At 37.8% G+C, this 17,963-nt stretch overlaps 1 protein-coding gene across 1 annotated transcript in view; it reads left to right on the plus strand.

Moving 5' to 3' along the window:
• Nucleotides 1-1,526: 1,526 nt before the first annotated feature.
• Nucleotides 1,527-17,963, plus strand: part of LOC140226827 (ral GTPase-activating protein subunit alpha-1-like) — a 102,676-nt gene continuing 86,239 nt past the window's right edge. The window contains 3 exon segments of the mRNA XM_072307258.1: nucleotides 1,527-1,713; nucleotides 3,793-3,953; nucleotides 15,315-15,372. Of these exon segments, the coding sequence (XP_072163359.1) occupies nucleotides 1,608-1,713; nucleotides 3,793-3,953; nucleotides 15,315-15,372 (325 nt within the window). The 5' untranslated portion in view covers nucleotides 1,527-1,607.

Genomic DNA, 17,963 nt, shown 5'->3' on the forward strand with positions numbered 1-17,963 from the left:
CCTGTGGACTCAGTTTTAGCCTCGAAAAAAGGGAAAGCGACAGTACTCTATACAGACAAGTAAGAGATACTCTCTAAACATATGGGACTGAGGATGCTGAGAAAATGGAGAACAAAATGGACGATTTTAAACGAAAGCATAAAAAAGACAGAAAAAAAAGAAGGACCATGGGAAACTATGAGAAAAAAAATTATTGATATAACTGAAAATTCAACAAGAACTATGCGATGGAAAATACATTATTATTACCCTGCAAATTGCAGTATAATGTTTCCGATATGATAACTTTAAGTGATGACTTATATAGTTTGGCGAGTTGAATAACAAAATGATTATTTTGTCTCACACTGAACTTACATAGAATGTTACTTAAAGGGAAGGTAAACCCAAAAAGCAATGTGGATTGAGTGAAAGCAGCAACATTAGTAGAACACATCAGTGAAAGTTTGAGGAAAATCGGACAATCGATGCAAAAGTTATGAATTTTTAAAGTTTTGGTGTTGAAACCGCTGGATGAGGAGACTACTAGAGGATATGACGTATGAGTGGACAACAATACAAAGAAAATATAAAGGAAATTCAACAAAAATTCACTTTTCTAGAATTATGAAAGAGCAATGGACCAACCTCTTTCAGAAAGCAGGGGGAATAATTGCTACCCCTAACATATGTCAATATCAAATTGATGGAATTTGTAATTTTCATGAAAAATGGATTTTTGTAGAATTTTCTTTATATTTTCTTGGTATTGTTGTCCACTCATACGTCATAACCTCTAGTAGTCTCCTCGTCCAGCGGTTCCAACACCAAAACTTTAAAAATTCATAACTTTTGCATCGATTGTCCAATTTTCTTCAAACTTTCACTATGTGTTCTACTAATGTTGCTGCTTTCACTCAATCCACATTGCTCTTGGGGTTTATCTTCCCTTTAAGTTAGAATTATGTATGTTTTGACTAATATTAGTATTTTGTAACGCGCAGTAGTTACTACAATTACTAGTATGCTAATAGCTGCGGAATATAAATGTCGTTTTCAATATCAGCGACCTTGTGCCCATCCCCAATCCAACACATACCGTACAAGTAGTACATTAATAATGTAAATTTTGGAAACCTAAGCAGTACCGAGCGTCCGACTGCTGAAATGTTCTCTTCCTTCAGCATTACACACAGGTGACTCCTCTCCGTTCAGTCAAGGTGACTCATATCACATGACATTAAACCACTACCCTCTTTTCGTCCGAGTAATGTATTATAAGCGTATTTTAGTATCATGTGTTTATTATTATATTCAATTTTATTGAATAATAGTTTTGAATTATATTTAGTTTTAATTATTTAATTGTGAATTAGTATCTATCAACTAGGTAAAAGATTTAAAATCTAGACTGATGCCGTGGTGTCAAACATGCCAATTTGCTGAAGATTGTCGGTAGACTGACTGAGCGCATGCGCTATCAACATGAATACACAGTCAATGTACGTACGAGCCGAGGAGAACCCTAGCCCGTGTGAAGTGATGTGACTGTCAGGCCAAGAATGGGATTTAATTGCGAATTTCATTCATTTCAAAGCAATCAAGGCAAAAGTGACGAAGGATAAGTCATGTTCAGTAAAAAATCTCACGGCGACTTTAAGAAATCTGGTCAGAAGGTTCTCGATTTGAAGAAAGATGTGGTTGCCCGTCTGAGACACCTGCGAATTGTGATTGGTAAGTCATTATTTATGACTTGTGAGTTGTGTTTACTAATCTTGTGCTTAGTGTTTTGGCATTATACTTTCATTTCACTTCATTGCCGTACTAGTATACTGTAGTAAGAAGGCCCTACTGCTGGTAGGCTGGAGATCTAATGTGGCATACTCGTGAAATAGGTCTAATGTTAAGTGAAGTTGAACACTAACATGAGTAAAGTATCATGTCCTGTTTCTAGCTCTGCTGCCGTCATAAATTTATGTGTCAAACTTGGGAGAGGGGCCGGGGCCTAGCCCCAATCACAATACACAGCTTTACCCACTTTTGAAGGGCCTAAGTAATTTAAGTTAGATTGAGGCACTGTAACTGTATAGACTATAACGCAATAACTGCATGGCTGGAAGAAGTGGAAGAGTGTGTTGTCACATGTCCTATCTACATTGATCTAATACATGTAAATGTCGTGTGTAAAAAATGAAAAATCTATCACGGAAGTATGGTAAGGGTACGACCGGTACCACGTATCGGCAGGGTACATTGACATCAGCACCCTGCGTATCATGGCTGTTTGCGTATAGATATTTCTAGAACACCTAGCACGAAAAGGTACGCGTGGGATGAAGTATCATTAGCTATGACAATGATAAAAACGAAGAGACAAAAAAACAAACAAACTAACAAACAAAACTAAACATGGTTGAATAACATATCCGCTCTGTAACGACGCATGACTGTGAAATTCACGTGTATTGCCTATGGAGGGAAGGGGTGCCGATCGCAAAGTACCCTTAAGGCCACGCAAAGAAAATGCATCGCATGCACTAAAATCATGGAAAATGGTGTTATTTTACAACGGAGATTCAGAATCAACAGAACGCTCACGGGATTCGAAACTGCAGCATTTATGGCATAGATAGGCGAATTCGTTTTTTTACTTTTTGAATTAACGAGTTGCAGATCCCTAGGGTGCCGATAGGTGGTACCGTCAATCATACTAAAGTAGTAGTGCGGTGTGTAGTGGTGATACAATTAACGGTTACACTACAGTCTCTAGATCTACTATAAGTATACAGTAGATCTTGGCCCTACTACTCCTGGCACTTAACAAGTATGGTACATCTCTATGTACTTTCGTATCCACATGGCTTAGTATCTCAATCAAATTCCAGTAAACCAAATTGCACCAAACTCAGTCACAGGATACATCAATGTTACTTATTTCCAATCATTTTCATAAATTTGAACCAAATCTGTCATTGACATCTGGAACGTTGATATGGACGTTGACTTTCATGTTGTTGCTCATAGCAGATCGCTCTTTGCGAATGGTCAGGGTGTATGCTGCCTGCACAAATCTGTAACTGAAGTTAGCCATCTGACATTATGCAACAAATCTTTCCTTAGTATCCAAGAGCAAGAAAGTCAATGAAGGATTTAGCATATGGGAAGTTGCATAAAGTTGGGTGAGAAATGCAGTTCATAGATTTCACAAGACCACAGAAAGACAGGGAAACAGACAGACATACACACACACACACACACACACACACATCTCACTATCCGACTTCTTTCAGCTTGCCACAATCATTGCACATTGATTTTGATTTATAGCTCCTGTGTTGATTCCCCATTTGTGTAAGATTACACAGCTAACCTCAGTTACTATCCCCCCCCCCCATCAATGTCATGCATAGATTAAAAGTCATCATGACGAAAATGTTTCAAATGAGAAGTGTTGTTATGCCAGCTGAGCCAAAGATGTGAAAGTATGATACCCGTACATTTGCATAACCATTTAACACCTTTCATGGATCATTCTCAGTGAAGTGTCATTCATTAGATTATCCAGTGATAATTACATATATTTTTTTTTTATTGTTGAGTAAGTACAATTGCGTAGGGTCATATTTAGATGATAAAAACAGACAAAGTTAATATAATTAGACCTCAATATATGATTTAAACCTCTATCTCATGAGGAAGGCATTTCTCTGTCAAAGTTCTAATTATCCCTGTATTGTGGCAGCACTGATAACATAACAGTAGTCATTTGTCAGCATGATAGTCTAATGTGCAGTTATCCCTGTGAATTTGCAGAAAATGCCGAGACATCTGAATTGCGGTCCTACTTCGAGCAGTACTTCTCCCACATTTACCATGTGTTCTATGAGAACTTCGTCTTGTTGGACTCCAGCCCCAAGCAGAGGGTGCACAAGGCTCAGCGAGAGGATCTTGAGGCCATCCTGGTGGTGTTTGAGGTAAAAGCAGTATTTGAAATAGCAACACAAGAGGCTAACAGAAGTAGTGATGGATTCCTGTACATATAATGATAATAATGAAAAAACAAAAACAAAACAGTGCACAGTGGTCAATGATCCCACAGATAGAAATGCAATTTTGACAGGGTTTCTGATTTGTTTTTCTTTTCTTTCTTTCTTTTTTTAAAACTTAGAAGACATATTGGATATACAGTGTATGCTTCTGCTCAATTGCTATAGATACCTCTCTTTTTGGCATGGGAAGTGGCAAGTAATTGTACATGTACTTGTAACCCTCCTTCCTTTCGAGCCCACTCGATGTCCTCAAAATTTTGTGTGTGAAAAATTGATAGGATTATGATAATATGAGTGAAACTTTAAATCACTCTGTCTTTGCACTTAATGGAGAATCTGAATATCTTTTTATTACATCTGCTAGTGGTGCTAGAGGCATGATCACAACCAATGCTTCCAAACCAATGTTTCCAGGTTAGCGTGCCTGTACATGTACAGTGACGGGCATTAAACTGCACGTTACTTGAATATGAGACTGTTCTGAAGCAAATAATTTTCACACAACAATAGATATATAATGTACTCTTAAATGAATCCCACAAGGGTTGGAACAATCATCCCCAGCATTCCCACTGATCAGTTACTAGCCATCCCCTTTAAGTGATGTCCTGCCATAGAAAAGATAGATTCATCTACTTTTGCTTTTGCACTGCATTTGTGAAATGATTCCATGATCATGTAAAGGAAGGAGTGGTTGGTGAAAGGCCATGCTATTTTATCCCAACATTTGACATGAATACCCCCCCCCAAAAAAAAAAAAGCATGTGCAATAGCAAAGTTGAGGTCCTATCTCACTGGAGGAGACAGTCATCACTGCGACTGCTGCGACTGATGATAAGTCCTGTTCACTCTTGTGACTCAAAAGACAAAAAAATGGCTTGTGCTCACACCAAGAAGGTGACGTCAGAGACACCTTCAAACAAGGTGACAACCTACATGTATATGCCCAGAAGTCGTGGAAATATTACTACAACATCTGCGGCAGTCACAGGACTTCTTCAAGATCCAGTTGTGGAAACGTCTGTGTGACGTCTCCTCATCGTCACCAGTACGTCACCATTTGTCTCCACAAGGTTTCAGAGTTCACATCTAGGAGACGATCTGGAGACTGGAAAATGTCTCAACAACAACAACAACAACAACAAAATTAACATGTTTAATTTTTGCTGCCACTCCCTTAAGACCCGGCTGGTCTCCAGCAGACATCACAGAGACATCTCCACAACCAGAGGAGACTTGAGTCGCCACCAGGTCGCCACCTGCTGTCCAGGCCAATGAAATACCTACGTTAATGTACAATTGCACCATACAGTTGTTTCTAATCTGCATGCTTAGAATACTGTATGTTCTACATGCTGTGCTCTGAGGTTACTATTATCCATGCCAATGTTGATTCCCGTTTTGTTTTTTAGGACAAACTTCTTTTAATAGACAAAGTGTTGGGAGGGATTCTAACTGTGATAACAATTGGAATTCACACAGTAAATCATGTCTCTTAAATGCTTCCTTCTGTTATGTATTTTCTCTCCCATTGTGTTTAAATGGAACTGTTCAGGACTTCATTAGTATTACAATATACTAGAGCCCTGTGTAGTCTTGCCTGCTACATGCCTCGGGAGCATGCTGTCAGCCAGCATAATAAATGTTTACAAGTTTTTATTGACCTCTGTTTTGTGTGTGCTTTGTAAATAATGGTGCAATTACATGTACAGGTATACAATGAGGTGACACTTTGGTGTATTGTTAATCTCGTAAATTACATAGCAGTTGACTCTCAAAATAAGCACAATGTACTTTAATAGTGAACACAGCGTGATATGTTGCATGTACATGTTTACATGTACATAAAACTTACCAGTAAAAGTGTATGCTGCATGTGCATTGAAAGATCATGGTAATATCACCTTGGGGTCACTTTCAGTTGCTCTCTTTTAAGTAGGGTATGCACACAAATTAATGTAAATCATGAACAAAATACTAAATACTCAGTCATACATGACATATCTCAAGCATACACTACTACTGTACATCAGGTCCAAACATTCCATCATTGTCCATTATGAGACTATACTCTGTATTTATTGTTTGTTGTGTTACTGTACATCAATTTGTGTAATTTGTGATATCTAGTGGCAGATTGAAATGATATGTAAATAAGTCAACCAATTTACATGTATGTGTGTACCGGAGTAATAGAGTTTGTTTTTCTGTATTTAATGAAAATGTACCTGTATCATGAAAACAATTTTACGTCTGAAGATACTTCAGGATTAATTCAGGCACCAACACGGTCACCAAACATTACGCTTAACTCCTTCCTACGCAGATGGGCAATGTACAGCTGTACATGTATGTATTTTACTCCTCATGTCATAAACAGTGTACAAATGTACATGATGTCAATTTATCAAGCCCGTGTGTTCATGCAAATAGGATATCAAATTCTTTTAAGATTTAAAATCACACAGTCTTCATTGTAGTTGAAGATCAGGTATGCTAGAAACTGCACACTTTGATAGATGGATATGACTTGGCTACAACAGCCAGTATTTTGTGTGACATCTTGTGAGAAGTATGATTGTCATTGTCAAATTTTGGTCTCCAAGTGATTTTCCTGTCTAAACTTTATAATGCAATATGTTTTTATCACTACTTGATTAGAAAAGTTGTGAAATGAAATGCAATTTTACAATAGTCCTATGGTTTCCTCTAGTTGTGTTTGAGCAGAAAAGACAAGATACACTGTCAAGAATCGCAATAATTAATTCAGTTTGCAGAGTTTTATGAAGTACACTGGTCCACTGTCTTGTTTGCTTTTGTTCCCTTGTTGCAAAAAACAAAACAAAAACAAAACCCTGCAATTTGATTATGTTTTGTAGTTAAAAGATGACTGACAATAACTTTATCCTATCAAGCAGATATCCCATGGTACTGTATACACCATATGTACATTTAGAAAGTTTAAATTTTCACGAATCGGGACTTCTGGATTTCACGAGTGATTAAATTCGTGATTGTGGAGTACTGTATTGAACAGAGATATGTGCATGTGTATGTCACATTCTTATCGGGATCAGAGTCAATATTTTCATGTGTCTTTAATTTCACGAATAACACCCGACTCTCGAAATTCACGAAAATAAAAACCTCACAAAGTATTTGGCGTATACAGTACCTTGCATGCCCTGCCAGAAGTTCATACATGTAGGACTTATTCTAGGCAAAATTAATCACAGACACGTCTGTGAGACGACTTCACAAGTATTTTTATGGCAGAGTTCAGAATGTAACCAACATAAATCAGGTATAAACAGACCACAGTGGTGTTGGCATATGAATGCTGCAGTGGTGAAAGCTTCATGACAAGCAAATAAAAGCAGCACATTGTACCTAACCTTACCATGAAGATGACATGCACACTGTAATTATCATGCCAGATTTATAAACAAAACATGTACCTCTGAACTAGATACAGTAGATTACATATGTACGTAGTTGTGCATTTCATTAAAGATGCATTTAAATTAGTTAGAGTGAGTGCTATACAGGCCTGTTGTTATGCAATTATATCTTCAGTGAAAAATCATTCTTTGGTTCACAGTAATTTGAGTGTGGGAAGATAACAGTTGGCTGTATAGAGATGCTTGACTCCATTGTCCAAGAAGCAAATTTAGAATCATGGACTATGAGAGCAACTTCAAACAACAAATCATCAATTTGATGTTCCATAGTTCAGAGTCAGCTTTATTTTAGACTTTTGTAGATGGTAGGATAGGGTATTCATTACAGATACAGTGTAACTCTCTTCTTGTATAAAACCTTCATGCATTTCACAAGAAATATGTCATGAATTTGCTACTTTCAGTGCTCATTGTGAAATCAAAATTACTTTTATTTTACGTTAAGTATGAATAATTGATTCTTTGTTTTTGGTGAGCGGATCTATCGTGATCATGTGACAATTGCTATAATTATGTACATAACATGCTGTCTGTTGTAGAAAGTCAAGACGTGACACCTGGTGATTAGACCTTTGACAGAAATTTGAACTTTAGACTTCTGACATTTGATTAGAAATTTTACTTTAGAACACACACATACATGTTGGTGCTAAATATCTTACAACACCCCAGTCTGCCTAGCTGATATTTGGCAGATGTCTGTAAATGGTTGATCTCAATATGCTGTTCATGGATGCTGCCTCATCCAGAGCAAGCCATGTTATGTACAGTGTAGGTTGTCTTGTGCCTGGATACCGTGATAACCTTTGGCCCTGTTCAATCTCCACATTCTTGGCTGGTGGCAGTGTTTTTTGTTGTTGTTGTTGTTGTTGTTGTTTTTTGGAATAAAAATGACACTGTAATGCAAGATACCTTTTACAGCATGAAATTTTTACAAATTGGAGCCAATAGCCTTTTTCACGGCATGAAACTTTCACAAATTGCCTATGGCATTCAATGCATATACATGTTAGATGTAGTGCACAACTTTCATGTGCATTTTGATTTCACGAATCTTGAAAATATGCTTGAATATTCCTCATTTTACAGTAGTTAAAAGCAGACCAATATCAGAGAGATACAATTATCTAGTGGTACTGTGGGATTAACGTTTTCAACAAATTTAAGATGATGACAGTCCGTGGATGTACAGTACATGTACACACAATGTAAGTAAGTAGAGTATTTTGCGGAGTATATCAACTGTAAACACTTCATGCAGAGTGTAGATCATACTGATGGCTATTGCAATGCTTGATGGGGAAGAGAAAGAGAGAGAAAGAAGGGGAGGAGAGAACTGTTTCTCCAAGAAGGCCCTTCTCAGCAGTGCTCCGCACTTGGCTGGTCGAATGAGGAGGCTGGCAGTGAGGGCAGTGAAGGGGAGAGGTTGTGGGGAGGACATGACTGCAAGGGAGTGTAGGAAATTATGATGGCCCCTCCTGCTGAGGGCTATGGTGGGAATGCTGGCTTCCCACTGCTCTGGCAAAATCAGAAAGAGAAAAAAAGAAAGATCCTCATCAAACCCTACTTTGTGATATTGTGATTCATAGTGTACACAGCTTTAAAGGGAAGATAAACCCCAAGAACAATGTGGATTGAGTGAAAGCAGCAACATTAGTAGAACACATCAGTGAAAGTTTGAAGAAAATCGGACAATCGATGCAAAAGTTATGAATTTTTAAAGTTTTGGTGTTGGAACCGCTGGATGAGGAGACTACTAGAGGTTATGACGTATGAGTGGACTACAATATCAAGAAAATATAAAGAAAATACTACAAAAATCCATTTTTCATGAAAATTACAAATTCCATCAACTTGATATTGACATATGTTAAGGGTTGCAATTATTCCCCCTGCTTTCTGAAAGCGGTTGGTCCACTGCTCTTTCTTAATTCTAGAAAAGTGAATTTTTGTTGAATATCCTTTATATTTTCTTTAAAAATTCATAACTTTTGCATTGATTGTCCGATTTTTCTCAAACTTTCACTGATGTGTTCTACTAACGTTGCTGCTTTCACTCAATCCACATTGCTCTTTGGGTTTACCTTCCCTTTAACCACTCAGAGGATACAAAACAAACCTCTGGCTTGGTTTCGATCAGTTTTTGTCAGCTTTCATTTTTTTGTATGTGGGTCTGTTGTGATTTTTAAGATGTTTGATCGCATACCTTTAAAAGTGCAATACAAGTAGAGTCTTTATCTGAATATTGGGTTATTACCCATTTGATAAAATATTTTGAATTCTTCACTCTGCTATATTGTAAGCTATTATGAGGAATATAAAGTGAAATGCTATTGAACAGATTCCAGTTATCACTGGTATGAAAGATATTGGAAAGGAATGGTAATTTCTTGTTTTAGTGTTACAGTACGTCTAATTGTACACATTTAGGATTCTCATCAACAAATGAGTACACTGTATATGGGACTATAGAATGTGTCCTTGACAACATAATTCATGCAGACAGGTGCCAGTAGGAGATTGATTTTACATTGTATGTGCAGATATATGCAGTTGAAGAAAAAAACTGTGGTAACAAATATGTACTACCATGTAGGTCCATGGTACTACCAAACCTTAAAAAACACAAGTTTAGCGTGTGTTAAATCTGCAGACAGATACGTGTAACATACATGTATAATGATGTTGAAATACTGTAGATGAAATAACACTTGGGTGTTTAGAAAAAAAAAATTGAAATACATTATTTCATCGCTGTCAAGAAATAACAAATATTACAGTGAGGGTAGACTTGTTTCTGAAATGGTTTATTTTACTCTGCTGCGTATGAGAAATATTGAGAGTGGTATTGGTAAATCTGATCACATGCAAATTTTCATATTGGGTTTTGTTGTGTCACCTTTAATGATTATTTTCAACTTCAATTTTTACGGAGCTTAATTTTGGTACAGAGATACAGGTTGCTGGTGTAAGATCATGCAGCTCACACTTATTGGAGAGGGAACATTCTTAAATATTAAATGGGTTAGTCAAATACCGGTTAGTGATTGGCTAAACACAGTCACGTGATGGAGGTACATTCGTTATGTTCACCCATGGGCGAACATTCTTGTTATGTTCTCCCATGGGAAAACATTTTCACGTAACAAATACCTGTGCGCACAGTGAATTTGGCTCTGTGCGCATGCTGGACCTTTACGCTAAGCGTACCATGATATCAATAAGGTATCCGGTGTACGGTTTGATGCGCCACTTTCAGAGCGTGAAATCAATTGATATTAATGGTATTTGACTAACCCATATTATAACAGATGATAACTTTTGTTGTCGGGAACATACCAAACGTTTTACCCTCAGGGTTTGAAATGCTATTTCTGGAGGCTGTAAGTCCCTCGACTTCGTCTCGGGACTTATAACCTAGCTCCCTCAATAGCATTTCAAACCCTTCGGGTGGAACATTCGGTACAGGACTATGTTTCCTTCCCCGCCGGTCATCATCTACAATGTATATAATGGTGCCTTTTAAGCAGGCAGGTTTGATGCTCAAGCACAGTGTAAATCTCCTATGGAAAGCGCAGCGTTGGCAGAAAGGCGGTATTTTTTTTTTTTTCAGGTGAATTATTCATATTTTCCATCGAATATCCATCAGCAGCGAGTGCTTGCTGTTCATGAATTTGCATGTACTGTATACCGTGGTACATTGTATGTTCACAATAGACACTTACAGGTGTAGTGTGCAAAACGACAGCTAGAATTACATTGTAAGCCCATACAAATCTGTATGCACCCATGTAGTGAGAGAGATATTGTCAATGTTTAATACAAATGCAGTCCCCCCCCCCCCCCTTTCATTCCACATTTCTTTCCAACTACTTTACCTTTAATTGCTACCCACCAATAATACTGTACATAGTAATACAGGTCTAGCCATTTGATCTACAAATGTACCTACCTCCACCAACCTATTGGTATTTCCACTGTGCAAGTGTTATGTAATCAGTCTTTAATTTCATAAAAGTCAGCCTGTACTGTAGTACTGTACAATCATAGCTACAATGTACAAATGTATCTTGTATACACTGTATGTATTAACACACATAACCTGTGCACATACACACATTGTGTCTTGAAGTCAGTCTGCTTGGCAACACAGAAATTTTCTAATAATAGCAGGGGTCGCACTTAACTTTTTTTTTAAACTAGCCAGGCGGACTACTTAGAGTCAATTTTGACACTGAAGCAATATTTTGGCTAGCCAGATGGACTAGTAACTTCAGAATTTTACGATTTTTAGCTAGTCCGACGTGATTTTGGGTGGCCAATGGCCAGCGGACCATCGCCAATTTCGAACCCTGAATAGGACAGCAACATTTGCAATAAAACCTTATTTATCAGTCCAGAATGTTAGCATATTGAAGAGCTGTAAAACAACCTTAATACAGATTGTGTAGGCCTATAATGGAAGTGCTTGATTATCTAGCTATAAATGTAACAGAACTCTCAACTGCCTACTAAATTCTTTAGAAGTGTGTCACTGGCAGAGACCACTGCCGAAGCTCTGTTACATGTACACATGTATGCTTATTTTCAATCTTAGCTATTCCACGTGTAACCTATTAAACATGAAGCAGTTTGCTAAATAAGTCATACATGCACAAGAGAATAACAATTCTTTGAATTTCTGAATGTAGACTTAACTTTCCTCTGGAACATGAATGTTGCAAATTTCAGGATTAAACTTGGAATCAAGTTCAGTATGTTATACATGTAGATGTACAATTTGTACGTGTATAGGGATCACCCAATAGAAACAGAAAAGTGACTTCCCTTGAGCAGGTCACCAGCATTTGGTTTGGTTTTGTTTCTGTATTTTTCCCTCCAGGTACAACTACATGTACAAATACTGTAAAGGTGGAAATTTTTGCCATATGGATATTTTCGCACATTTTGTGCAACATTAAACAAGTGCACATATATTATGCAATTGTATAAGCATGTTCGCGCTGCCAAAGTCATGTAGAAAACTGAATATGACAGCATTGAGCTGTTTGAAGTGCTCACTGAATTGTTTTGACCATCCACGAAATTCATCTTACCTGGCTGAGTAGGAAAAATTACCTACACAAAATTTCCACATTCACAGAAACTGCAAAGTATGCAGAGAATGTGATTGGTAGAATTTACTATATTTGTTTAATACTTCATTGTCAATTCTGTACTCAGTGACCATGGTCAACACTGCACATAGATGACAGGTTGGCCGCCTATTTGACTTTTGGTATCACATATCACAACTCAATGTCAGGTATACTTACAATTTGTACATAATTGTGTGCAGGAGAACTTTTGACATGTACTTACATTGTACTTATATCTCAGAAAGAAATGAGTGTCAAAATTATCTTTTTACTCATTGTTGATTGGCACTGTTAATGGGGCAGTTAAAATACTCATGTCTGGTTAGTTGTTTTGATATGCTATTTAATAATGAAAGGTATCATTTATATAAGGCTATTCTCTGAAGATGAAAATTTTGGTGCTGTACAAGCTAATTCGACAGTGTTTGGCAAAAGAAAAGATACAACTCCATTGAGCAAGAAAATATGCTCTTGAAGTTACACTCAATATCACCTAATGAAGACATTTAAGGAAACTTTGGACTGATTGAATGTATCTGAACAGTCTGGACTGTACTGTACACATTGTGTACCAAGTGTTGAAGTAGGCATTTCACACATAGTAGCATACAGCTGTATGTAGGACTTTGTACAGTATCATGTTCTTACACACTGACAATGGATATTAGAACAGGTTTGCTTTCACCATTCTGTTAGATATTCAAGCACTTTTTTTTTTGTTGTTGTTGTTGCTCAAAGGAGTATTCTAAACTAGTTTTCATGGTCTTGATAATTAAGACCTGTATTGTTTGTTTGAATTTATTCATAAAGGCAAAGCACTTTTCTTCATCTAGGTATTAAACATTGATTGTATGTTTTCTTGCTCTATGCATATCTCACTCCTCATTGGACGGTATTATATAACACCTGAAGAGATCCTTGTCATTTGATTGGTTGTTTGACATTTATCATTCAGCCCATTTCACTATGACGTCATCATCCGTGCAATTGTGGCTCCATTTATTGTGCAATTTTGGATCCATACGATTTGCTCCATTGCACGCTCGCTGAGAGCCCGGCACACTGCGCGTGTTATACATGTACGTGCTTGTGTTTGTAGTGTATGTATGCGATAGCGCGCTAGCGTAAAGCACTCAGTAAGCACTCTCACGATCTCAGATTCTCTTATTTTTAATTTAATAAAACATCAATTTAATTACAATTATCTATTTTAGGCGTTATATATAACAAATAATAAATGTTTTTCATTCATGCAATGGACAGAATATCTCATTCGGTGAAAGATGAAATATTTGATCCATTTAACTGGGCTGCGCCTCTATGAATGGATCATTTCATCTTTCACCTCATGAAATATTTTATCCATTGCACTCATAAACATTCATTATTTGTGTACTGTAAAATGAGGAATGTTAGCATGCACTTTAATTTCGCGAATTTTGCGAGTGCCAAGATTCGTGAAATTAAAATGCTTGGGAAATTTCTTGTCTACACTATATACATTGAACGCCAGTGGCAATTCGCGAAAATTTCATGCCACAAAAAAGGCCGTTGGCTCCAATTCACGAAAATTTCATGCTGCGAATATATCATGTTTCATAGTATTGGAAAATTTTAGCCCTTTCTGAAAGAATTTAACCCTTTAATAAGTCCCTGAACTTCTCGAAGCTGTCCCTTTCATATCGATCACTGGTGTGTGTGGCATAGGTTTGTACATGCCAATTACCATCATACAAACTGTGTGTGCTTGTGTGGTGTGTTGATGTGTGACAATTTTTGTGGTTTAGTGTCCTGATTCATACCATCCCTGTATCACCCAACTCTGTGAGTTAACTTCCATTATTACATAATCAGTTGTTTGTTTGTTTGTTTGTTTGTTTGTTTGTTTTTTAACCTGGCATTCAAAAGTGTGAGATGTACTGATACTTGCCGGTGGAGGTTTGACACTGCAAGCAGCCTCAGGGTACCAGAGGCTTGATATACAGTGATCAGGGGCATGCTGTTTGATACTCAGGGTACACTGTCTGGGATACTGTGACAGATTGTTACACTTTCTGCCTCATACTGAGCAGGGAAATTGGAATGACTGCGGCTAGATAATTTCCAATCATGGCACCTGGCTTTATCACCCCATTGTGGAATGAATACTAGTAATATGCACTGTTCAGAGACATGCAAACCATGGCCGCGGTACAGACTAATTCCATGATTACCAGCGTTCCAAAAGGTGCACCAAATCATCAATGATTCATATAGTGGTCTGTACACTGAAGATAAGAGCAGATATATATATATATGCGGTATACATGAAAGGCAGGAGAATTTTATCACAGGTAAAATAGGTGTGGAAGGTTATGACATATCTTGACAAGGGAGAGGGCAGTGAATCAGATATACAGGTCATCAACTTCTAAACTATTCAGAGTGTACTGAGTATGCATACTTTATAACAGCAGAGCCACAATGGCTAGGGAAGATACAATTTTACTCTGAACCATTTCATGGAGCTGTTTCATGTTTGCAGAGGTTATTTCTGTTGTGGCTTCTAAAACTAAGGCTACAAATCCAAAATGTGTGGCGCAAATTCAAATTTTGCAATTTTTTCATTGTAGAAGTGTAATTGTATAAATCTTCTGGATATTAGAAATAAAATCTGATAAAATGTTATTTTTCATTCTGTTTTCCAGAAAATCTTCCTCTTCGTGCCCGAGTTGATACATGCTAGATGGCAATTCCACAGTATAGGTAAGTTACATTTTGACAAGTATACGATATCTAGTATATATTGATGACTGCATGTGCGTGCATTTACCATGAGGTGTGGATGTCATTTGTTGTTGGCATGCTGCTTTCTTCTCTCGGTATTTCTTTTCATAAAGTCAGGAATTTTTACCTCAGGGGCACAACATATTTCCATTGAGTTTGCTCTGAAGATTTGAGAAGTGGAGATGTGTTATCACATTTGTAGAATACCCTCATGCTTGCTGCCTTTTAGATTATATTCAGTTAACATGGCAATGGTCATGTGCCATTGTACAGTGTATGTGTATTTTCCCATTAAATTTTCTTGATATATATTTTTTCTGCTCTGTGTTTTCTAACCAAAAAAAAAAATCCATTCTAATAAAAACCCTGATAATAAATGCAATTAATGCATTTGAGATTACAAAATAATTTTCCTTTATTAGCACAATTCTAGATGATATCATCTTCTTTCTGTACTTAAACATGTGACATTTAGGCAGTTCTTTGATTTGGGCCGTGTTTATGCTTCCCCTTTTCGGGCCAGAATCAGCATTTTGAAACGTGATTAGTGCAAAACGCTGTTGCGTTCATGCTCACTTCGATAGAAACGCCAATTCAAAACGCCGATCCAAAACGCACAAAAAGGTGCGTTTACGATCGGCATTTCTGACTAATCACGTTTGATGGGGAAGCATAACACAACAGCGTTTCTAAACACCCGGCCAGCCAGCTACCCTTACCTGTGCAGTTTTCCCATGTACTGTGCATGTATACGCATGTCTTTCCCAGCTGCTCTCCCAGGCCAGGCCACCGATCGCAGCGCGCGCCCCAATTTAACCTGCCTCTGCTGAGGTCAGCAAAGCAATCGCAAACGCTCTTTCCAAGACTCAAAGAAAGTGAGCATAAACAGTGCTCCCGTGAACAGCGTTTTGAATCAGCGATTTAAAACGCTGATTCTGCCTTCGCAAATTGAGCATAAACACACCCTAAGATTCTCTTCCTTTCTCACTGATGTAGTACAATCAGGGCCGGCGGAGCGTTTTCCACTTCCGGGTTTCTTCAGCTGACAAGCAAAGAAAAAAAAAAAGGGGGGGGGGGGGGGTCTTCAGCGGAAAAAAACATAACTTTATCGGTCATACTTCAAAATCTCTATCTATTTCTTTTTAGTGCCACTTACGTACTTCCGGGTTAAAAAAAAGTGTGGGGGCCCAAAGTGATGACACCTTATGTATTCCTTTGTCTGGTGCACAAAAAGTGTGGGGGCCCGAGCTTCCACGGCCCCCACAGTTCCGCCAGCCATGACAGTGACCATTAAACCACATCATATCCCAGACATACATTGTAAGATGAAAACAGTAGGCAATGAGTGATACATCATTTTTTACAATACATGTTCTCCTTTTGCTTGTTCAGAATAAGTGAAGATGCCCTACAGGTTTCTGTGCTTCTTATTTAGCAAGTTACTTGACGATACACAAAATTTCCAGTCATCTATATCGTATAATTATGCAAATTGGTTTAATAGAATATAGCTACTTACACAATCTCAATAGTTTGTCACTTAGCTAGTTGCATCACGTATCTAGTGTGAAACCATTCAAAAGCTACATACGGTATGTATAAGAATGTGTTGTCACCTTGAAATTCAAGAATACGACTTTGTATCTACATTTTATATGTATACTGTATGTATACATACAGGCGTACAACCGCTGTACGTACATTGTACACATATCTTTTCTCTCCTGTAGGCATATACTGAAGTTTGGGATGGTTATGCATTTCTTCCTCAACATAGATCTGTTTTGGAAGGCAGTCTCTGTCCCATAGAGTGATTATGATTTTGCCAACCTTCCTGGGTTAGTTATTCCAGGAGATGGCCGAGGGATCATACATTCTTTTAATATCTTTGCCTATGGATTTCTTGCACCATTTCAGCCCAAAATAACAGGCTTAATATTTCTATGTCTAGACATATACTGAAGAAAGTAAGTCTAACAACTTACTATCAAATTAAAGTACAAAAGTAAATATTGTGTACACCCCGTCATTACATCTTTTTGAAGTCATCCTTATTGTATAAATTCTTATAAATACTTAAATAAAAAATGCCTAAATCACATCTAGATACATGTCAATAACTGTCTTGTGAAAGTCTGGTATCTAAGACCCCGTTTACAGTGCGGGGCTGGGTGCGGGGCCAAAGTTGGCCGCGCAAATGGCCATGCTTTGGAGGTGGTCTTGGCCGTGGCCGAGCCGCGGCCAAGCCCGGCCTTTTCTCAGTGTAAACGCAAACTGGGCCAAATGCGCGGCCAAATGTCTGGCTTCCAGACCATCTGCCCGTACTATTTCGCCATTCAGGATATTAACCCCCTCAACGTCGAAAACTAGTTATAGTTTAAGGTGGTTTTGCCCTGCAAAGGATTTTTCCTTCGGCAAAGGAGTTTGCCCTAACGGTGACTTCGTCGCCACAGAATCCAGTTGGCAAAGGGTCTGAAAACCAGACTATACCAAATTGCATTTGTTTACAAGCAGAGCGCCACTACGACAAAATATTGAAAGGTTTGAATTAAAAGCGCGGCCGAGCCTGG

The sequence above is a fragment of the Diadema setosum genome, chromosome 1 (assembly GCF_964275005.1).
Source record: "Diadema setosum chromosome 1, eeDiaSeto1, whole genome shotgun sequence".
Classification (NCBI taxonomy): domain Eukaryota; kingdom Metazoa; phylum Echinodermata; class Echinoidea; order Diadematoida; family Diadematidae; genus Diadema; species Diadema setosum.